This window comes from Hyperolius riggenbachi, chromosome 11, assembly GCF_040937935.1.
Source record: "Hyperolius riggenbachi isolate aHypRig1 chromosome 11, aHypRig1.pri, whole genome shotgun sequence".
Lineage (NCBI taxonomy): Eukaryota > Metazoa > Chordata > Amphibia > Anura > Hyperoliidae > Hyperolius > Hyperolius riggenbachi.
This window is the reverse complement of record NC_090656.1, coordinates 248,646,542-248,670,222: the sequence shown is the minus strand read 5'-3', so window position 1 is coordinate 248,670,222 and position 23,681 is coordinate 248,646,542. Positions and strand designations below refer to the sequence as shown.

At 46.0% G+C, this 23,681-nt stretch overlaps 1 protein-coding gene across 3 annotated transcripts in view; it reads right to left on the bottom strand.

Annotated features, from left to right (window-relative positions):
- The window catches only part of CD44 (CD44 molecule (IN blood group)), a 91,169-nt gene extending 77,172 nt beyond the window's left edge, over positions 1-13,997 (bottom strand). For 2 of the 3 annotated variants that reach the window (XM_068260811.1, XM_068260813.1), the window contains exon 1: positions 13,768-13,997. In XM_068260811.1, the coding sequence (XP_068116912.1) occupies positions 13,768-13,840 (73 nt within the window). In that variant the 5' untranslated portion in view covers positions 13,841-13,997. The remainder of the gene's footprint in view (positions 1-13,767) is intronic. The other variant, XM_068260812.1, reaches the window with a different exon arrangement.
- Between the last annotated feature and the right edge of the window lie 9,684 nt (positions 13,998-23,681).

The following is a 23,681-nucleotide window of genomic DNA, read 5'->3' as shown; positions in this document are numbered from 1 at the left end:
TAGAAGCTAAACACACCTCCAGAACCGCTGGAATGCAACGATGTGTCAGCTTGTTAATTTGTACAGAGCCATAATACTCCAACATGCATACAGACTGTTTTGGATTGTTTGATCCTCATCAGTGCATGGCATAGATTAATTTGTCTCTATGCAGTAGGGCTTGTAACACCGAGAGGTACAGACTAACCAGCAAGCTCATGGTGACCCAGAACTCATTGGAGTGTGTAAGGGACTCCAACCTGAATTATCGCAAATTCTTTCTGTTTTAAGAAAGCAAACTTTTGTTTTTCTTAACATCTTAGTAAGGGGGCTTTTAGGACCATTGTAGTCCCTTACACACTCCAATGAGTTCTGGGTCACCATGAGCTTGCTGGTTAGTCTGTACCTTCTCATATGAACTTTTTAAAATTAGTAATATATCAATTCTAAGGAAGGGAATAAAGTTTAGAGTCAATCAAACACATTTTTAGTAGATCAATATATATTTACATAGAAAAAGGGGAAAAAGTTCTGAAAGAGGGACAAATGAGGAGGAAAGAGGGACAGAGGGACAGGGCTCCCAAAGAGGGACAGTCCCTCCAAAGCTCTACTTACATAACATACTGTATGTATATTGCACTGTCCACATTTTGATTTTAGTGATTTTTCTATAGTAAAAAGAGAAAATCCTTCTTAGCATTTCCCATTTTAAGTGTGGCTATTTTGAAGCCAATCATGATGTCATTTCCTCCCTTAAGGTCCGTACACACATGCGACTATAGCCGTTTGAAACGATCGTTCCCCGATCCTTTCAAACGACGATCGTTTGAAAAAAAGCAGCCAACGACCATGAAGTCTAACGACGGACGAGCTAGATCGTTCAAAATGAACGATCTAGCTTGGCGGATTTTTCCCAACGACGATCGTTTGCAAAAGTAGTACATCGGTGGAAACGATCGTTCGTACTAGGCTTGCCATGCGCATTTCGCTATTTCTCCATGGAACTTTTCATTTTTATGCGCAGGCGCAATAGTTGCTTTATGTGATGTAACGTTCGTTCTAACGATCTGATCGTTACACACCTTTTAAAACTAACTTTACTTAGGTCGTTCTTTCATCAATTAAAGGTTCGTTCGTCGTTGACAACGAACGATTGTTGTCGCATGTGTGTACGTAGCTTTAGTCTCCTCTGCCTAATTTGCCCGCCCTTCATTATAGAAAGTGCATTGTCTCAGCATGGGAAATATTGGCCAATCAGAGAGGAACAGAGGTGTGGGAGGGGAAAACAGGAGGGAAAGAGGCTTCAGCCAATCAGGCTGCTTTAGTTAAGTCTTAGGGGAAAGTAGAGAAGCAAAAAAGGACAACCCAGCATGCCCTGCAACTTCCTTTGTGCAGCAGATGTACCTAATAAGAGTCAGGTAAACTGGGGAATGATCATTTATCAACAAGAAAAGTAATAGTGATTGTAACGTTTGGATTGCCTGGTTAGCATCCTTATTACTTGTTTACCAGATAAAAATAAAGAATTGATTTTTGATTTTATGCCGGACAGTTACACTTTAATTCAACGGCAGTCAATCAATCTGGGAGCAGAATGGCATTAATGTCATCAGTAATAGAGGCAGAGGCGGAAAATAAAGACCCCAAGGATGATGATGTAGCCAGAGACCCCCCCTCCCCCCTCCTCTGTTACTTGATCTTGGCCCCATTTCATTCTCAGTCACAGACTGTGTGGCAGAAACATTCCTCAGATTCCGTCACTGCTGCGGCCAGGGGGGACACTCAGAGGGCAGGGCCCAGGGGGCATCCTGTGGGGTCACCCAGCCAAGGCCGGGGTCAGTGATTTATGACGGGTTAAGTATAACTCCCGCCCTGCTGACATTTCCACTGAATGTGAGAACCGGATGGACTTCTTATTATTTTTTTTTTTTATTAAAAGATAAGGGCAACTAGAATGTGAAACTCTTTATTAGTTTTGCATAGTAAGGAAGTGCGGTAGAACTTTATTTTTACTTCCTTCCACTTCCTGTCTCTGCGAGCTCCACATTAGGCCGTGGCTTTAACTTGAACTTTTCAGGTCTGAGGGAGAGGAAGGATCTTCACACCCATAACATGTGCAGCCACAAAACCACCTGATCTGGAGTACAGTCCCCTATATTGGAGGAAGAGAAGGTGAGTAGTTGGGGGCCCCCACACAGCTCTGGGCCCCTCTGCGATCGCAAGGGCTGCTACTCTATATTTACGCCCCTACCTATGGCAGTTGCGGGAGCAGGAAGTGGGGAACACTTAATGTGTTGCATTGAGTTGCTTCCCATTTTGGCAAATGGGTGCGACGCAACTCAATACAACTCAACGCAATGCACTCTGAAGTCTCTTTTTTCCCCAGATTTTATCATATAATCCTGTTCAGCATTAATGCCCAAGTGAAATCGCCACATCCCCGCGGCAGATGAGCGATTTATTACTGTGTAACAGCCCTGCAAAGCTCCCGGGCTCACAGGGCTTCACTTCCTGGAAGAGGCAGAGCTTTAGGCTGTAGCTCTGCCTCCTCCACAGTCAATATCTGCTGATCGCCACCTCTCCCCGCTCCTCCCAGTCTTCTTTCACTGAGAGGGGCGGGGAGGAGGCGGAGACCCGCGGAGATTGATTGCGGAGAGGCAGAGCTACAGCCTAAAGCTCTGCCTCTCCAGGGCAGCATGATCTGCCACCTGCAAAGTCGTGGAAATTTGCAGGTCGCTTTCTCTGTATTAAATCACTCATCTGCCGCGGGGATGCGGCCATTTCACTGGGGCATTAATGCTTAACAGGATTATATGTGTATGTTGGGTTGATGTGGCTCTGTAACATGTATAAGCTATAGGCTCACTATACACCAGCGGCTCTGTAACATGTATAAGCTATAGGCTCACTATACACCAGCGGCTCTGTAACATGTATAATCTAGGATCACTATACACCAGCGGCTCTGTAACATGTATAAGCTATAGGATCACTATACACCAGCGGCTCTGTAACATGTATAAGCTATAGGCTTGCTATACACCAGCGGCTCTGTAACATGTATAAGCTATAGGCTCACTATACACCAGCGGCTCTGTAACATGTATAAGCTATAGGCTCGCTATACACCAGCGGCTCTGTAACATGTATAATCTAGGATCACTATACACCAGCGGCTCTGTAACATGTATAATCTAGGATCACTATACACCAGCGGCTCTGTAACATGTATAAGCTATAGGCTCACTATACACCAGCGGCTCTGTAACATGTATAAGCTATAGGCTCACTATACACCAGCGGCTCTGTAACATGTATAATCTAGGATCACTATACACCAGCGGCTCTGTAACATGTATAAGCTATAGGATCACTATACACCAGCGGCTCTGTAACATGTATAAGCTATAGGCTCGCTATACACCAGCGGCTCTGTAACATGTATAATCTAGGATCACTATACACCAGCGGCTCTGTAACATGTATAATCTAGGATCACTATACACCAGCGGCTCTGTAACATGTATAAGCTATAGGCTCACTATACACCAGCGGCTCTGTAACATGTATAAGCTATAGGCTCACTATACACCAGCGGCTCTGTAACATGTATAATCTAGGATCACTATACACCAGCGGCTCTGTAACATGTATAAGCTATAGGATCACTATACACCAGCGGCTCTGTAACATGTATAAGCTATAGGCTCGCTATACACCAGCGGCTCTGGATGTAAGCCTGGCGTCAGGGGTATAAAGAGATGATTTACATATTCAGCAGTGATGCATCATGGGAAACCACAGATGTTCACTTACAGCTGAATTATCAAAAAATACCTTCTATTTTAAGAAGGCAAAATACCTTTACTGTAGCATTGCTTTTTAAAAGTGGAATTTTTGATCTCTTTTAGCCCATTCTACTTTACAAAGTTTATGAATTAAAAATCTGAAAAAAAATCACCTTCTCTGCTTCATAAGCAATGGTAAAAGGGAGTCTCCCATGATGCAGTGCTTCTTAAAGGGACTCCGAGCTGATAGTAATAAAAATATTTATACATACCTAGGGCTTCCTCCAGCCCCATCTGCCTGAATCGCTCCCCCACGCCGCCGTCCTCCGCTGTCTGTAGCTCCAGTAACGGGTCCTGCACTTCCGTCTGTCGGAGCCAGTCAACGCACGAGAAGTGCGCCCATCTACGTATCTCTCCAGTGGCTGCAGGAGAGATACGCAAAGCGTGCACTTCTCTTACGTCAGACTGGAATCGACTGACGGAAGTGCGGGGACCCGGTTCCCGAAGCTGCAGGCAGCGGAGGACGGCGGCGTGGGAGCAATCCGAGCGGATAGGGCTGGAGGAAGCCCTAGGTATGTATAAATATTTTTATTACTATCAGCTCTGGTACACTTTAAGGATCCTGTCTTACCAGCAGGCCTGTGGGAGGAGTCATGTAGATACATTATCACACTCCTCTCAGCTCCACAAGCCTGCAAGGGGCATGCCTGAGACCTGACTTGAGACACATAGCAGGTCTGTGAGAAACAGCAGTCTGAAAGATGGTAGGACCACTGATATCAAATAGTTCCAGAACTAGATTTAAAAAAAACTAAACACAGTACCCCCGAAGGAAGATGATTATTTTTGTAACAACATCTGCATTGGTATGATAAAGTCATATTTTTACAGGGAGCTCTACAAGCGGAGGCGAGATAAGATCACCCAATCGTCTTCCTTAGTCATCCATGAAGCACTCCAGTGATAAATTCACCCCCCCCCAAAAAAACATTAATAGTGAAATAAAAGATGGAGACACCATCATGGTTGCCGTGGGAGATGGGAGGGTTGAGTGGAAGATAAAAAGCATCTGGAACATGATGCTATCTGCAGACAATCTATTCATTCCTTCTCTGTCTGTGTGTGTTTCCTCCAAGTACCCCTGAAACATAATGTGGGTTGCTTGACCCAAAACTATAGCCTCTTACTCGCGCTAACGACCGCTTCTAGCGAGACCGTAGGATCGATTCGGCCAATTGATGTCCAAGAACTTCTCTCTCCCCACTCACCCATATGACATCCCTCCCGTGCCCCTGCGTTGGCCCTTCCACTCTACGCCTAACTACAGAACACGTCGCTAACATGCAGGCTAGCGATGCATCTGTACAGTGTCGGCCCTGCAAAGAGGGATCGGGCAACATACTTATGACAGGGACTCATTAGAATTTGTAGGGACGATGACATTGATTGTTCAGTGTGAAATATGTCAGCGCTATAAAAATGTGTAACAGTAATAAAAACATCGTGTGGCTGTAGCGAGATAAATGTGATGGAATCGATGTACAAAGCATGATGCAGTGACAAGGGACCGGCCGACAAAAGCTATAGGATTACCACCCTCCTACACATTCCCTGACGGACAGCCCATCCCACCCCTGCTCAGCACAGCTGTCTATATACTCCTATATACTGCGCCCATCTCCCTATACATTCCCTGACGGACAGCCCATCCCACCCCTGCTCAGCACAGCTGTCTATACTCCTATATACTGCGCCCATCTTCCTATACCAGAGGGGGAGGATACACAGGCTGCTGGATGCAGTTACCATGGTGCGCTCGCTCACAAACTCCACTGCCACTGATTACCATATTCCACATCCTGCAATATCGTGCTTATAAAGCGGCGATCAGTGAAAATCGCCATGTTATAAATCGCCACATTATAGTGATAGTCACTCTGGACCCTAACTTTCGGCTAATAGTTATTAAAGTGGACCCAAACTCTTGCACAGCTCACAATGACAAGTTTTTCATTCCACATATAGTTGATGAAGAAATTCACTGCTCTGTGTTATGTGTTTGTTTAGGCAGAGTAAAGTGGAACTGAACTCTTGCACAGGACAGAAGGAAAACATAGAGAAGTGCACCCTGTGTGTGTTTAGAGAGTTTAGCCTGTCTAAATCCCCCTCCTCTGTTACTAATCACCAGTGTAATTTGATCTCTCAGCTGTGTCAGCTGGCTGCCTCGGCAGAACTGCTAATTTGTAAACACAGGATGTTAACCCTATGTCTGCTTCCATGAAAGCAGGAAGTAGACACACTGCAGATTTATTGCAGGATTTGTATCAGCTCTAACAAAGAAATGTTTTTCTGTAAAGGCTATTATGCTGTTGCTTATCTTTTCGAGCACAGAGGAAGTTCTGAGTTCAGTTCCGCTTTAAGTCATGAACTCTTTCAACAGCCAGTACATATATTTCACAGACTTCTGGGACTACAGGCTGCAATCGCCTCATAAAGCTCTGACGTTGCCCCACCCCCTGCAATGCTAAAGGTATGTGCACACGTTCAACTATGTGCCATTTGGAATGGTCATTTGAACGACTTATCAGTCAGACAACAAGTCGTTTAAACGTCACGTACACACGTCCAACAAAGCGGCCGACGAACTAATTTACATGTCGTCCAACTCTCCTTGTCCAACTCTCGTCCAACTTACTTTGACTTATTAGTTGGTCGTTTGTACACACGTACGGACCTGACAGTGGTTTGAACGACAGTTGGTCCAACTGATCCGCCAAGCGGACCAGGCAAAACAGCTGTTATCAGTCGCTTGACTGCGTGTTCAAACAACAAGTTGGACAACAAGTTGGTCGGAAAATAAGGATATGTGTACGTGCCTTCAAGGGAACCTGACAACATTTTGTCAGAACTAAAATATACCAGTTGCTGTCAGTTATGTATCAGCAGCTGTCAGTTACAACTGAATGTGCAAGGTAATGTCCATGTCTCCCTATGGCTCAAGTGGTCGATATTACAGTTTAACAGTGTGCTGACCAGGAAGCTGTTAGGGGGTAATGGCCATTTTAAGATGGAGGATGGAGAATTCCATTGATCGCAGAGGACAAACAGGACGCAGGAGAGGAGAAAGAGATTGAGGAGTAGACTACAGGAGAGGTAAGTATGACCTGTGTGTGGTTATTGTATGACCTGTGTGTGGTTATTGTATGACCCGTGTGTGGTTATTGTATGACCTGTGTGTGGTTATTGTATGACCTGTGCATGGTTATTGTATGACCTGTGTATGGTTATTGTATGACCTGTATGTGGTTATTGTATGACCTGTGTGCGGTTATTGTATGACCTGTGTGTGGTTATTGTATGACCTGTGTGTGGTTATTGTATGACCTGTGTGTGGTTATTGTATGACCTGTGTGTGGTTATTGTATGACCTGTATGTGGTTATTGTATGACCTGTGTGTGGTTATTGTATGACCTGTGTGTGGTTATTGTATGACCTGTGTATGGTTATTGTATGACCTGTGTGTGGTTATTGTATGACCTGTGTATGGCTATTGTATGACCTGTGTGTGGTTATTGTATGACCTGTGTGTGGTTATTGTATGACCTGTGTGTGGTTATTGTATGACCTGTGTATGGTTATTGTATGACCTGTGTGTGGTTATTGTATGACCTGTGTATGGCTAGTGTATGACCTGTGTGTGGTTATTGTATGACCTGTGTGTGGTTATTGTATGACCTGTGTGTGGTTATTGTATGACCTGTATGTGGTTATTGTATGACCTGTGTATGGTTATTGTATGACCTGTATGTGGTTATTGTATGACCTGTGTGTGGTTATTGTATGACCTGTGTGTGGTTATTGTATGACCTGTGTATGGTTATTGTATGACCTGTGTGTGGTTATTGTATGACCTGTGTGTGGTTATTGTATGACCTGTATGTGGTTATTGTATGACCTGTGTGTGGTTATTGTATGACCTGTGTGTGGTTATTGTATGACCTGTGTATGGTTATTGTATGACCTGTGTGTGGTTATTGTATGACCTGTGTGTGGTTATTGTATGATCTGTGTGTGGTTATTGTATGACCTGTGTGTGGTTATTGTATGACCTGTATGTGGTTATTGTATGACCTGTGTGTGGTTATTGTATGACCTGTGTATGGTTATTTTGACTTTTTATTTTCAGTTCAGATTCTCTTTAAGGTAGGCCAAACATTAGCCCCGCCCACAGAGTATGTAATTTACTTCTTAAAGGGTGAACTTGCAAAAAATAAAGTTCAACTTTATAATTCTCCCCCCAAAGCCACAATCACTTGAAACAGCAACAGGTCTCCAGGCGTTCTTGCAAGTATTCCGACCCTGTCTGCACTGCAGCACTGCTTACAGAGGAGGAACTGGCAGATATAAATAAGTAACACCTCAATCTGTTAAAAAAAAAGGTGACGTTTCTAAATATTATTCAACAAATAAGTATTATGCATATTTTGTCCAGTTGCTGTATAACAGGAATAGCAGAATGCCAATTTTGTTCCTAAAGTAGTCCTTTGATTCCTATCTCCTGACACAGATCAATATTACCAATAGCTTAGTAATCAGTGTTCAAATATTACTTTTTTTGTGTGAAGTGAGGCTTCTGCCGCTTAAAATCCCATCTTGCAATTCTGATCACGTGACCAGCAGCAGCAGCAGAGTACAGGTAGTCAGTTTTCAGGCTATGTGGGCGTGGCTGCTGGCTGTAGCTGTCTGCATTGCATTATTCCCACTGTAGAGGAAGAGGGCGGGGCATGGACTGAATCAGTCGGGGAAGGTGCAGCCTATAGCACTGGTAGTCTGTGTACAAGGAAGTGATCAGTGTCTGACCATGTGCTGTACAAGGGGACTTGTCTGGACCAGACAGCTAATAAAAGCATCTACACAGGGCAAAACCAAGCTGGGCAAATAAATACTGCACAGACCTAGGAAGACATTAGGGCCTGGAGAGGGGCTTTGAGAATAAGCTGCCCGCTGCATGCAGGGGTGTATCTGGGTAGTATAGCGCCTACGGCACACAATGAAATTGCCCCCCCCCAGTATAAGTACCTATAGGTTGTACCCTAGTATAAGCAGTCCACCCAGTATAGGTAGCCCCCCAGTTTTGGTTGCCCTCTCAGTATAGGTAGTTAGAGGTATTTCCCCAGTATAAATAGCGCCCTCCTATGGAGTCCATCCAGTATAATTAGCCCCCCAGTATAGGTAGTGACAGCTGCCCATCCAGTATAATTAGCCCCCCAGTATAGGTAGTGAGAGATGCTTCCTAGTACAAGTACATCCCCCAATATAGGTAGTGAGAGACGTCCCCCTGTAGAAGTAGAGTAGCCCCTCCTCGGTATAGGTAGTAAGAGAGTAAGAGATGCCCCCCAGTAAAGTTAATGAGTGGTGTCCCCCAGTATAAATTACCCCCCCCCCCCCGATATAGGTAGTAAGAGGCACCCCCCAGTGTTGTGGTGAAGCACACGGGAGGAGGTGGCAGGCATGTTGCTCATGGCACTGTGGCGCCTATGGCGCGAGTCATGCCTGTACCCCTCTTGATACGCCACTGGCTACATGTGTGGCCCCCGATCTGCGATGCGATACACGGAATTTCATTGCACCGTGGTGATTGGCAACGCCACGCTACATAATAACACTGCAGCGCGGTCTTTTGCATCTGACACAAACGCTACATGGAATTTCTTTGAAGGGTTTCCTATTTAACCCACAACACAAGCAAATGCCAGCGGGCGACAATGGTATGTGCCTTTTATGGTAAGCAAGTACCAAGGCTTGCCTGTTCCCACCCAGGATCTGCCGCTGCAAGGCTGCCCAGATTCTGTTCCCCTGACGCAATCATGTTCTGTCCCACGTCCCGGAGGCGATGTTTGTATAAAGTACTGCATCGGCCTAATTATCAGACATACGCAAGTGTGAGAACATTTACTGGATCAATACAATATCTATCCACTAATCAGTATGGATGGCCCGAGCAGCTCACATCTGTCACGTTGACAACCGTGATAGCCGACCGCGCAGTTTATATAATGAACGCTACCAGCCACACCGTCTTAAGGGGGAACTCTGCAGGCACGGAACAGCAAAAGCATTTTAATATGCACAGCAGCACGGTGGCGTAGTGGAACGCGCTTACGCCTTGCAGCGCTGGGTCCCAGGTTCATATCCCAGCCAGGTCAACATCTGCAAGGAGTTTGTATGTTCAGTCTGTGTGGGTTTCCTCCGGGCACTCCAGTTTCCTCACACATCCCAAAAACATACAGATAAGTTAATTGGCTTCCCCCTAAAAATTGGCCCTAGACTACAACACATACACATAGGACATATGACTCTGGTAGGGATTAGATTGTGAGCTCCTCTGAGGGACAGTTAGTGACAAGACAATATATACTCTGTACAGCGCTGCGGAAGATGTCGGCGCTATATAAATACTAAATAATAATAATAGCTTTTGACAAGAGATATAGATGCAAATGCTAACTTATGTTTTCGCCTTTGAAAGTCTTCAGCTGTCCAGAATGTCAGTAATGCTCTCCAGGTGAGACTGTCAGACTGAGATATTCAAAGGTGTCATGGGAAAACTAGAGAGGCTGACTGTTTGCATTGCAGCTTCAAGGACAATAGTGTTGTTTTTAACCGCAATTGAATAACTTGGTTCTGGCCGGGAGAAGCAAAACTAGTTAATATTGTTAACATAGCAACAGGAGGCGCAAAAAGACAGATTCAAGTCACCACTACATACACTTTTTCACCTAGTTGAAATTTTCACTGGTGCAAGCAAGAAAATACTTTTGACAGTACTTTTTCACCTACTGTTTGGTACCTTTCCAATTGCAGAGTGCTGAAAAGGTATTTTAAAGCGGACCTGAACTCAGAACTTCCTGTCTGCTCTAAAAGATAAGCAACTGCATAATAACCTTTACAGAACAATTTCTTTGTTACAGTTCATACAAATCTGCAGTGTGTCTACTTCCTGCTTTTAAAGGAAGCAAACATACGGTTAACATCCTGTGTTTACAAATTAGCTGCTCTGCCAAGGCAGCCAGCTGACACAGCTGAGAGATCAAGTTACAGTTGTGATTAGTCACAGATGAGGGATAATTAGACAGGCCAAACTCTGTTAATACACACAGGGGGCATTCCTCTGTTTACCTTCTGTCCTGCGCATGAGTTCAGGTCCACTTCAAAAAGGAGATAAAAAATGATCTCCTAGGACAGTGATCTGCAAACTTGGCTCTCCAGTTGTTAAGGAACTACAAGTCCCACAATGCATTTGCCTTTATGAATCATGACTGTGGCTGTCAGACTCCTGCATTGCATTGTGGGACTTGTAGATCCTTAACAGCTGGAGAACCAAGTTTACAGATCACTGTCCTAGGAGAAAACTTAGCAGAAAAAGTGAAGGAATAAGGACCATAAGACTAGGGGATATTTTTTTATAGTGGTTCCCCTTCATTGAACTTCATTGTAACCAATCAGAACTGATCTTGCCTTGTTCTGACTGCCGCATCCTAATGTCAGATGGGAAGAGATTCATCAAAGCAGCCAATCAAAATCTTTCATTCCACAGCTGAAACCTCATTGGTTGCTCGGGGCAATGGTAAACCCATTTGCCGTATCTGTCTCGATAAATTCACCCCATTTGTTGCTCAGTTTTGGCATTTGATTAGGACTTTAGTCCCCTTCTAATTGTGAACACACCCCACTGTAATACAATGCTTCACAATATCGTATCTGCTGGGGTAGAGTCACCAAATCATAGCCGTTTGGGGAGCTAGGCGAGCCGGGCGAGAAATCTCAGGTCTCAAGGCATTCTGTCTGAATCCCATTGAACAGGGACCACCAACTACCAACTGGCACCAATCAACAACAGAGCGGGTTTCGGAATTCTATGGTTCTGACCACAATAACCGGTTGTGATGTCATTGATAAGAGGATGATGTACGAAGATAAGGTGAGAAATCCCGCCAGGCGCTTAACATGATTTACTAAATCTGGAGAACGCTGGGGAAAAAAAACCAAAAACCTGAAAAACATTGTGATTGAGAAAAAAAAACAGGACTCTTTGCCTGGGTCATGTCAGATCACAGTGCAGGTTGCTGAAAAACTAGTGCTTGGGTTATTGCCGCCATGTGCCACGCCCACAGCAAGATCATTTTTCAATAAAATGCCACAGGATTAGTTTTCTTTAAATGTGAGTTTATGCAACTGCTACAGAACAACCTGTAAAGATGGCCATACACTTATCGGTTGTTCAAATCGGTTTGATCTCTGTGACCAAATCTGCAAAAAATCTGCTGCCCCCAATACACCAGACAGATTAGCCTACAGTCAATATCAGGGCAGTTTGTCGATAGGAGGGTGTTGGAAAATCTCCATCAAGCCAATCGGGAGAGGATAGCAGTGGATGATGGGCAGTCAGACCACAAGAGCCTGAGATAGTGGGTTGATCACTAATTGATCGATTGGGGAGGCATCCCTCGACGTCCTGCGACCGTTATTGACCCGTGTGTGGCTACCTTATATCTCTTCATTTCCAGCCCTCCTCATTATGGTCACCCACAGTCCCAGGACAGATTACAAATACTCAACACCTGACCTAACAGCAGACAATTAAAAAAAAAAATCCAGTTCAGACTTGCTTCATCTCCGATGTTCTCCAAACTTAGAGAATGACCCTGAATTCCTAAATCAAAAAAGAGAAACATCCACCAATTTGTCTAAATCCTTCCAGCAGAAGAAAACAACGGTTGTGGTGAATCTATCTTAAGTCTAACGAGCCCTACACATCCCCATCACTGCTCTGTCGCACTAAAATGCAGGTTTTAGAAGCTACGAACACGTGCGTCCATTTCCCAGGCATGAGTCCTGCTCCCTCCAGATACACCCACCTCCCCAACACAAAACCTCACCAACCTTCCTCCCCAACACAAAACCTCACCAACCTTCCTCCCCAACACAAACCTCCCCAACCTTCCTCCCCAACACAAACCTCACCAACCTTCTTCCTCAACACAAACCTCACCAACCTTCCTCCCCAACACAAAACCTCACCAACCTTCCTCCCCAACACAAACCTCACCAACCTTCCTCCCCAACACAAACCTCACCAACCTTCTTCCTCCCCAACAAAAAACTTCACCAACCTTCCTTCCCAACACAAAACCTCACCAACCTTCCTCCCCAACACAAAACCTCACCAACCTTCTTCCCCAACACAAACATTCACCCACCTTCCTCCACAACACAAACCTCACCAACCTTCCTCCCCAACACAAACCTTCACCTCCACCTCCACAAAAAGATAAAATATTTTTGAAAAAGTAAAAACTTGCCAAGGCTGCCCCATCACACAGATCAAGAGCAAAGTTGTGTGGAATATTTAGGAGCTTGAGAAGTATCTAGGAGGGCTTATTGGGACTTGCAGTCCCTCGGAGGTGGACAGATCAGTCTCCCAGCTCCATGGAGTCCGAATTGAGATTAGAGACATCTAGTGATGAAAGAGTTTACTGGCAGACATAACAGAAAATACTCAAACGCTTCTATCCAAGAAAATCCCAAAAAGGCAATGGAATTACGCCGACATTTCATTGCCCATCTCGTGTCTCTGGATGCTGGAAAGAATTAACTCTGCGTGCCATCATCTCACTATTGTATCCATCGATCCCAGCATCGGTGGGACACAGCAAGCAGATAAAGCCACCTTTGTTAGCCTGATGACATCTAATCAAGTTCTACAAGCAAAATCCTAAATGGTGACGTTCTCACAGCGTTCTCGGTTGCAGTAGGCTACCGTCTGGATGAAGTTAGACTGTTGGTCCCACAAAACCATCCCTACACCCAAAACCTTGCTAGCCGCCAGATTTCAGCAGAAGAGAGCTGGCTGTGGGACCTTCCTAAAAAGAGAGGAACCGACTTTGTTTTTAGAAAGAGTTTCTGGCAGATATGAATGAAAGAGTTGGATCATCTTACCATAGTTAGCCTGAGAAGAGCTGATCCAGCAGCAGAGTAATCCAAAGCAGAACAGCCCCAGCATTTTGGACATTGTTTCTGTAGCCTGTAAAATTGGGTCTCCCACAAGAGGCACAAAAAAAAGTCAGCCACTGTGCAATAAAGTAGTTTGTAACTTAACAGGAGTTTCTGCTGGGTGATTCAAAGAAGCTGAGGTTGTGTCATAGCTGGGAGGGAGTGAGAGTCACACCCATCCAGAGACAGGGGCAGAGACTGAGCAGCCAGCCCAGCAGCACCCAACATTCAGTGCCATAGGAGATGGGGAAGGAAGGGGGGGACCCTTAGTGGAAACTTGGAGGAGTTTACTAAGATTCTCACACACTAAACTCTCTCTCCCCATTCTTCTTCACTTCTACGCCTGTCAGTTAGACCGCTGAGTCCTATAATACAGGAGACAATACAGCAGCAGCCCAAAGTCTGGCATTACTGATTAAAGCTTGTCACTGTCATTGTTTGCATTTTAATAGTAACAGCTTATACTGTACATACTGGGGGTAACAGATCAGCACACACTGCAGCTAGTTTACTATCAGTACAGGGACAGAGTAACAGCTTATACTGTACATAGTGGGGGTAGCAGAGATCAGCACACACTGCAGCTAGTTTACCATCAGTACAGGCACAGAATAACAGCTTATACTGTACATACTGGGGGCAGCAGAGTTCAGCACACACTGCAGCTAGTTTACTATCAGTACAGGCACAGAGTAACAGCTTATACTGTACATACTGGAGGCAGCAGATATCAGCACACACTGCAGCTAATTTACTATCTGTACAGGCACAGAGTAACAGCTTATACTGTACATATGGGAGGCAGCAGAGATCAGCACAGACTGCAGCTAGTTTACTATCAGTACAAGCACAGAGTAACAGCTTATACAGTACTTACTGGAGGTAGCAGAGATCAGCACACACTGCAGCTAGTTTACTATCAGTACAGGCACAGAGTAACAGCTTATACTGTACATACTGGAGGCAGCAGAGATCAGCACACACTGCAGCTAATTTACTATCTGTACAGGCACAGAGTAACAGCTTATACTGTAAATATGGGGGGCAGCAGAGATCAGCACAGACTGCAGCTAGTTTACTATCAGTACAAGCACAGAGTAACAGCTTATACAGTACTTACTGGAGGTAGCAGAGATCAGCACACGCTGCCACTAGTTCCCTATCAGTACAGGCACAAAGCAACAGCTCATACTGTGCACACTGAGGGTAGCAGAGATCAGCACACTCTGCAGCTAGTTTACTGTCAGTACAGGCACAGAGTAACAGCTTATACTGTACATACTGGAGGCAGCAGAGATCAGCACACGCTGCAGCTAGTTTACTATCAGTACAGGCACAGAGTAACAGCTTATACTGTACATACTGGAGGCAGCAGAGATCAGCACACACTGCTGCTAGTTTACTATCAGTACAGGTACAGAGTAACAGCTTATACTGTACATACTGGGTTTAGCAGAGACCTGCACACACTGCAGCTAGTTTGCTATCAGTACAGGCACAGAGTAACAATTTATACTGTATATACTGGGGTAGCAGAGATCAGTACACGCTGCAGCTAGTTTACTATCAGTACAGACACAGAGTAACCGCTTATACTGTACATACTGGAGGTAGCAGAGATCGGTACACTCTGCAGCTAGTTTACTATCAGTACAGGCACAGAGTAACAGCTTATACTGTACATACTGAAAGTAGCAGAGATCAGCACAAACTGTAGCTAGTTTACTATCAGTACAGGCACAGAGTAACAGCTTATAATGTACATACTGGAGGCAGCAGAGATCAGCACACACTGCAGCTAGGTTACTATCAGTACAGGTACAGAGTAATAGCTTATACTGTACATACTGGAGGTAGCAGAGATCAGCACACGCTGCAGCTAGATTACTATCAGTACAGACACAGAGTAACTGCTTATACTGTACATACTGGAGGTAGCAGAGATCAGCACACGCTGCAGCTAGATTACTATCAGTACAGGCACAGAGTAAAAGCTTATACTGTACTTACTGGAGGTAGCAGAGATCAGTACATGCTGCAGCTAGTTTACTATCAGTACAAACACAGAGTAACAGCTTATACTGTACATACTGGAGGTAGCAGAGATCAGTACATGCTGCAACTAGTTTACTATCAGTACAGGCACAGAGTAACAGCTTATACTGTACATACTGGAGGTAGCAGAGATCAGTACATGCTGCAGATAGTTTACTATCAGTACAGGCACAGAATAACAGCTTATACTGTACATACTAGAGGGAGCAGAGATCAGCACACACTGCAGCTAGTTTACTATCAGTACAGGCACAGAGTAACAGCTTATACTGTACATACTAGAGGCAGCAGAGATCAGCACAAGCTGCAGCTAATTTACTATCAGTACAAGCACAGAGTAACAGCTTATACTGTACATACTGGGGGTAGCAGAGATCAGCACACACTGCAGCTAGTTTACTATCAGTACAAGCACAGAGTAACAGCTTATACTGTACATACTGGGGGTAGCAGCGATCAGCACACACTGCAGCTAGTTTACTATCAGTACAAGCACAGAGTAACAGCTTATACTGTACATACTGGGGATAGCAGAGATCAGCACACACTGCAGCTAGTTTACTATCAGTACAGGCACAGAGTAACAGCTTATACTGTACATACTGGGGGTAGCAGAGATATGCACACGCTGCAGCTAGATTAGTGCCCTTTTGCTGCATACATTTTTTGATCCGTTTGAGTTTTTTTTTTTTTTTACCCCCAAAAAATGGATGGCTGAGGGGGTAGGAGCCAGGACAGGGAGCTGCAGGCACGGCGGTGGGAAGGGGGGGGGGGGGGTCACCCTGTCCCTGCTCCCCCTCCAGCTATGTGCAGCAGAAGTAAAATAAGCCAGTGAGCGGGGAAGCAATTACCTTACTTCCTCTGCTCGGCGTCTGACATCCTGCAATGCCACCCACTAGAGGGCAGCATTGCAGGAAGTTACAGCGAGCAGAGGAAGTAAGGTGCTTCCCCGCTTATTTTTCCCTTACCTGGGGGACCCAGGTAAGGGAGGGGGGCCGACGCCCCTTCTTGCCGCTGTGCCTGCAGCCCCGGTCCCCATATTTTTGTTTTGTTTTTACATCTTTTTATTGAGTGAGTATTTTCAAGTATAACAACATTGAGTTCTGTTATTAGAAATCACTCAGTTTTACATGTAAAGAAAAAAGGAGATTAACATAAAATTAACAGTAATAATTATGTCGAACAGGCAAAAGTAAAAACTATTTATTTAGCCAGAAGTTGACAAATACCGTACTTTTCGGACTATAAGACGCTCCTGACTATAAGACGCACCTAGATTTAGAGGACAAAAACTAGGGGAAAAATATATATACTAAACCTGGTGCATCCATGATGAAGGGGTATCTTGTGGATTATGCCCCCTTTGTACCTCATGTCCCCTTGTACCTCTTGTGTCCTCCAAGTGTTTGCCCCTGTCCTCCTCTATGCCTTTTGTGCCCCCCTTGTGTCCTCCTCCATGCCCCTTTTTGTCCCCATGTGTCCTCCATTTGTCCCCGTGTCCTCCACAGTACTGGGAATTCCCGACATTGAGGTTGGTTGGAGGTTCATATTGGCAGGTGTTCACAAGTCAGGAACTCCCTGCATTTGGACTATAAGATGCATTGACTTTTTTCCTCTGCTTTTGGGGGAGAAAAAGTGTGTCTTATAGTCCAGAAAATACAGAATAGATATAAAGAAATGAACAGTATAACAATATTTATGCTTTCCATGAGAAAATGTATGCGTGCTCAAACACCAAGTTTAACCCTAGCAAGTCTGGCTTTGCAAATCTGGCCTAATTGGCTATTCATGAGCAATGCTCATGCAAATATGCATTTGCTTTCGCATGCCAAACTATGCAGGGTCAAAAAACCAATACCGCAAAGCGGTCGCCCTGCGGGAATTAGTTCATGCTACATCAGCACTATCCAGGAGCGCCACGGGGAGGATTCCCAATGCCCCCATACAACCGGGGGGACCGTGGGGTCCCAGGCTCTCTCACTGCCTGGGAACCACAGTGGCACCCCGGAGGGGGAGGTGTGGCCAGCGCCGGGGGGAGCCGTCCGCACCCACCTCCCAATATTAAAAACAGGCACTTACCTTAACGTCCATTGCGTTCTGCTACATGCGCATTAACATGAGAAAGGAGAGAGGCATGGGTCACCCCGAGCTTTAGAGCTCAGGGCTGGCTAACATACAACACTCCGGGGTGGGGGGAGGACAGGAGCACTCACTCCAGGGTTCACACCACCGGAGCAAGCCATCCACCACCTGCCTCCAAAGGATACAAACTGCACAAAATGCTTTCCATTTTGGGGGGAGGGGGGGGGTTTAGAATGTCAGGCGCAGACAACTCAATCCAGGGCTCACACCACCAAACAATATTTATATCTTGTGCCAGATAATACTTCAGTGAAAATAATGTTATAAAAAAAAGTGCTTCATTTTTACAATAATTATGTATAACTGATTTAGTCAGTGTTTGCCCATTGTAAAATATTTTAAATCCCTGATTTACATTCTGACATTTATTACATGGTGACATTTTTACTGTTGGCAAGTGATGTAGCTGCTGCATGCATTTTTGGCAGTTGGAAACAGCTGTAAACAGCTATTTCCCACAATGCAACAGGGTTCACAGACAGGAAACTGCCAAGAGTACGTACTCAGAATTTCTTTGTGGGAGGGGTTTCACCACAATATCAGTCATACAGCGCCCCCTGATGGTCTTTTTGTGAAAAGGAATAGATTTCTCATGTAAAAGGGGGTATCAGCTACTGATTGGGATAAAGTTCAATTCTTGGGCGGAGTTTCTCTTGAAGTATTCATATCCCAATAACTCCTGATATATAACCATGTATTTACATGTATGGTCTAGTATTTTATATCTAGTATTCAGTATCTCCAACCAGGGGCGGACATACGGCCGTGCAGGCCGTGCCGCCGCACGAGGGCCCCTGAAGTTCCGTTTTCTTCAGGGGCCCATGGCATTAAGTACTTTTTTTTTTTTTTTTAATATTTTTTTTTTTTATTATTATTTTATTCCCGGGGGCCCCCCGACTCCTATCCTCCCTCCCTCCCTCACCTCGGGGGCCCCCTCCCGATATGCGCGGCGGGAGAGCGAGCGAGCGGCAAATGCAGGAAGGGCTCTCCAGGCATCCGCTAGAGGCCCAGCCGCTTGGTCTCCAATATGTCTCCAGTTGGAGACATATTGGAGACTCAGCGGCTGGGCCTCTAGCGGATGCCTGGAGAGCCCTGAAGACTTCCTGCATTTGCCGCTCACTCTCCCGCCGCGCATATCGGGAGGGGGCCCCCCGAGGTGAGGAAGGAAGGGAGGGAGGGAGGATAGGAGTCGGGCCCCCCACCCGGATAGCTACCCACCCGGCTACCTACCCACCCGGCTACCTACCTACCCACCCGACTACCTAACCACCCACCCGGCTACCTACCCACCCACCAGGCTTCCTACCTAACCACCCACCCAACTACCTAACCACCCACCCGGCTACCTACCCACCCACCAGGCTTCCTACCTAACCACCCACTCAACTACCTAACCACCCACCCGGCTACCTACCCACCCGGCTACCTACCCACCCGGCTACCTACCTACCTACCCGGCTACCTACCTAACCACCCACCCGGCTACCTACCTAACCACCCACCCGGCTACCTACCGGGCTAGTTACCAACCCACCCACCAGGCTACCTACCCACCCACCCGGCTACCCGGCTACCTACCTAACCACCCACCCGGCTACCTACCTAACCACCCACCTGGCTACCTACCTAACCACCCACCCGGCTACCTACCGGGCTAGTTACCAACCCACCCACCAGGTTACCTACCCACCCACCAGGCTACCTACCTACCCACCCACCAGGCTACCTACCCACCCACCAGGCTTCCTACCTACCCACCCGGCTACCTACCTACCCACCAGGCTACCTACCCACCCACCAGGCTACCTACCTACCCACCCACCAGGCTACCTACCCACCCACCAGGCTTCCTACCTACCCACCCGGCTACCTACCTACCCACCCGGCTACCTACCCACCCACCAGGCTTCCTACCTACCCACCCGGCTACCTACCTAACCACCCACCCGGCTACCCACCCACCAGGCTTCCTACCTAACCACCCACCCGGCTACCTACCTAACCACCCACCCGGCTACCTACCGGGCTAGTTACCAGCCCACCCACCAGGCTACCTACCCACCCACCCACCCGGCTACCCACGCACCCACCAGGCTACCTACCTACCCACCCACCGGGCTACCTACCTACCTACCGGGCTAGTTACCCACCCACCCACCAGGCTACCTACCCACCCGGCTACCTACCCACCCACCCACCAGGCTACCTACCCACCCACCCACCAGGCTACCTACCCACCCACCCACCAGGCTACCAACCCACCCACTCAACCAGGCTACCAACCCACCCACCCACTCACCCACCCACTAGGCTACCTATCCACCCAACCACCCATGGGAGCTGCGCGCCGGATGGAGGCTGGGACAGGAGGTCTGCTGCTGCAGGTGAGTAAATGTTTTTGTTTTATTTATATTAGCAGGTGTATGTTCTGGGCAGGTCTGCCACATGATTGCATGTATTTTCTTCGCAAATCTGCCGACATGATTGCATGTATTTTCTGGGCATATCTGCCGACATGATTGCACGTATTTTCTGGGCATATCTGCCGACTTGTTTGCACGTATTTTCTGGGCATATCTGCCGACTTGATTGCATGTATTTTCTGGGCATATCTGCCGACTTGTTTGCACGTATTTTCTGGGCATATCTGCCGACTTGTTTGCACGTATTTTCTGGGCATATCTGCCGACTTGATTGCACGTATTTTCTGGGCATATCTGCCGACTTGATTGCACGTATTTTCTGGGCATATCTGCCGACTTGATTGCACATATTTTCTGGGCATATCTGCCGACATGATTGCACGTATTTTCTGGGCATATCTGCCGACATGATTGCACGTATTTTCTGGGCATATATGTGTATTTTCTTGAGAAAACCTGCACAATTATGTGAATTTTCTGGGGAAAGGGTCACCAAAACTTGGGCCCACTGTCTTTGCGTTGCACTTTTCAAGGGAACCTGAGGTGAGAATAATATTGAGGCTGCCATATTTCTCTCCTTTTAAGCAATACCAGTTGCCTGGCTGCCGTGCTGGTCCTCTGCCTCTTATTCTTTCAACCATAGACCCTGAACAAGCATGCAGCAGGTCAGGGGTTTCTGACAATATTGTCAGAACTGAGAAGATTAGCTGCATGCTTGTTGCTGGTGTAATTCAGTTTATTACTGCAGCCAAATAGATCAGCAGGGCCGCCAGGCAACTAGTATTGTTTAAAAGGAAATAAACCCTCACCCCGGGTTCGCTTTAAGTTACAGTTAGCTCCGCCCTCATCCGGTCATTGCCACGCCCATTTTTTTGCCGCGGCGCTACGCGCCGCAGGTTCTGTCCACTAATTTTTGCCGCGGCGCGCTTCGCGCGCCGCAGGTTGTAGCCACGCCCATACGCGCGCCGCAGGTCATAGGGGGCCCACAATTACAATTTTGCACAGGGGCCCACTGCTGGCTGTGTCCGCCACTGTCTCCAACGAGTCATGATCTATAGCTCTCCAATCCGTCACATAGCATGAGCCTTTCATTTGTTTTATTGTTTTAATTGGAAAATCTTAAAAGTTTCTTTGTTCCAGTTTTGTTCAAATCTTTCCATTTATTATGAAGGTTTGAATTTTTTTTTTCATAATCGTAATTATTATGTATTATCTTTATGATTTCTTGTAGTGTTGGTGAGTTGGCATCTTGCCAGTGTTTCGCTATCGCTATTTTTGTTGCTGAAGTGATGTTTGAGATTATTTTTTGCTGTGCTGGAGGAAAGTGGTTAATGCCATGATTTAAAAGAGCTAATCCTGGGTCCATTTTAATCCTTTTATTTATTAAGCAGCTAATAAGCGGAAATATTTTATACCTTATTGACGTAACATATGGGCAGATATGTATAAAGCTACCCATAAACCTCCAATATACAGCAGATTCGATCACTGTGATTGAATCTGCTGTGAAATCGATAATGCAAATGTTGACCGATCGATCGATTTCCCTCCGAAATCGATCAATTCCGTCATACTGTCCCGGCGAAAGATTTAGCTCGATCTCTCACGGGTCGGGAGCGCATCGTTAGTGGCGATCGACCAACGCAGCATAGCGGTTGTGATACATTACCTGTCCGCTGGCACGAGTCCCCGGTCCATGCTGACAATTTCTGCGGCTGGCCGGTCTCCTTATTTCCTGTCTCCTTCAGTGACAAAGCGAGATTTAAAGGGGAACTGAAGTAAGAGGTATACGGAGGCTGCCATATTTATTTCCTTTTAAGCAATACCAGTTGCCTGGCAGCCCTGCTGGTCTATTTCTCTGCAGTAGTATCTGAATAACACCAGAAACAAGCATGCAGCTATTCTCCTCAGATCTGACAATAATGTCAGAAACACCTGACCTGCTGCATGCTTGTTCAGGGGCTATGGCTAATAGTATTAGAGGCAGAGGATCAGCAGGGCTGCCAGGCAACTGGTATTGCTTAAAAGGAAATAAACATGGCAGCCTCCATATACCTCTCTCTTCAATTCCCCAGTAGAGTGCCCTCTACTGTTTGTACTTCCGCTCGTCACAGAAGGAGACAGGAAGTAATAAAGAGAAAGTGTCAGCACGGACTGGGGACTCGCGCCAGCGGACAGGAAATGTATCACTGTTGGCCAGGGGAGCACACGGCGGGGCGGCGAGCAGACGGCAGTTCCACTGGTTGTAAATCGATTTCAAGCTGAAATCGATTCAAAATCTGTGTGCAGTAATGAGCAGCCACTAGATCCCTCTGTGATCAGATTCGATCAGAGAGGGATTTATCTGTTGGTCTATCTGGTGGCAATCGTCCAGTGTATGGCTGCCTTTAGTGGTCCTCTTCTTTGGCAGTTTCTCCAACATTTGTCTGAATGACTTTGGAAGAAAGAATATCATTTTTGGGGGTGTAATACCACCTATATAGCAGTTTGTGACTCAATTCTCTATGGTTTACACATTGAGTGGTACTGTTTACAGATTTTATAGCTGTGATCTATTTACGTGTTGTCTCTAAATCCCTTCCCCGTTTGCGTGTAAACCAATGTTTGTTAAACATTTTCCCCATATGATATCATATATGGTAGAAGTTCCTTTAAAATTTTTAAATTGGATGTTTAGTAATCTAAATATTTCTATATGAAGTAGGAAGTTGATCATATTCGTTTTTTAAATACGACCGCATAGCGGTGCTATTTTGGCTGGGAACACGTAGAATCAGCTGCGTACCCCAGCCTGACGGGTCCTGACAGCAAAACCGGAAGTGGCCGCCAGCGGGACCAGGAGCATCAGAGCGACTCGTCGTGGGCACCGATCAGCTGCAGGTGGCTGAGGTAAGCCCCAGGTGAGTAAAACTCAATTTTTTTTCTCACTTAAGGTTCACTTTAAAGGGGAGCTTCAGCCTAAACAAACATTCTGTCATTAAGTTACATTAGTTATGTTAATTAGAATAGATAGGTAATATAATCTCTTACCCACCCTGTTTTAAAAGAACAGGCAAATGTTTGTGATTCATGGGGGCTGCCATCTTTGTCATGGGGGCAGCCATCTTTTTGGTTGAAAGGAGGTGACAAGGAGCAGGAGACACAGTTCCAACTGTCCTGTGTCCTGATTACCCCTCCCAGCTGCATACACTAGGCTTCAAATGTCAAATACAAAATGTAAAAAAAAAAAAATTGCACTAA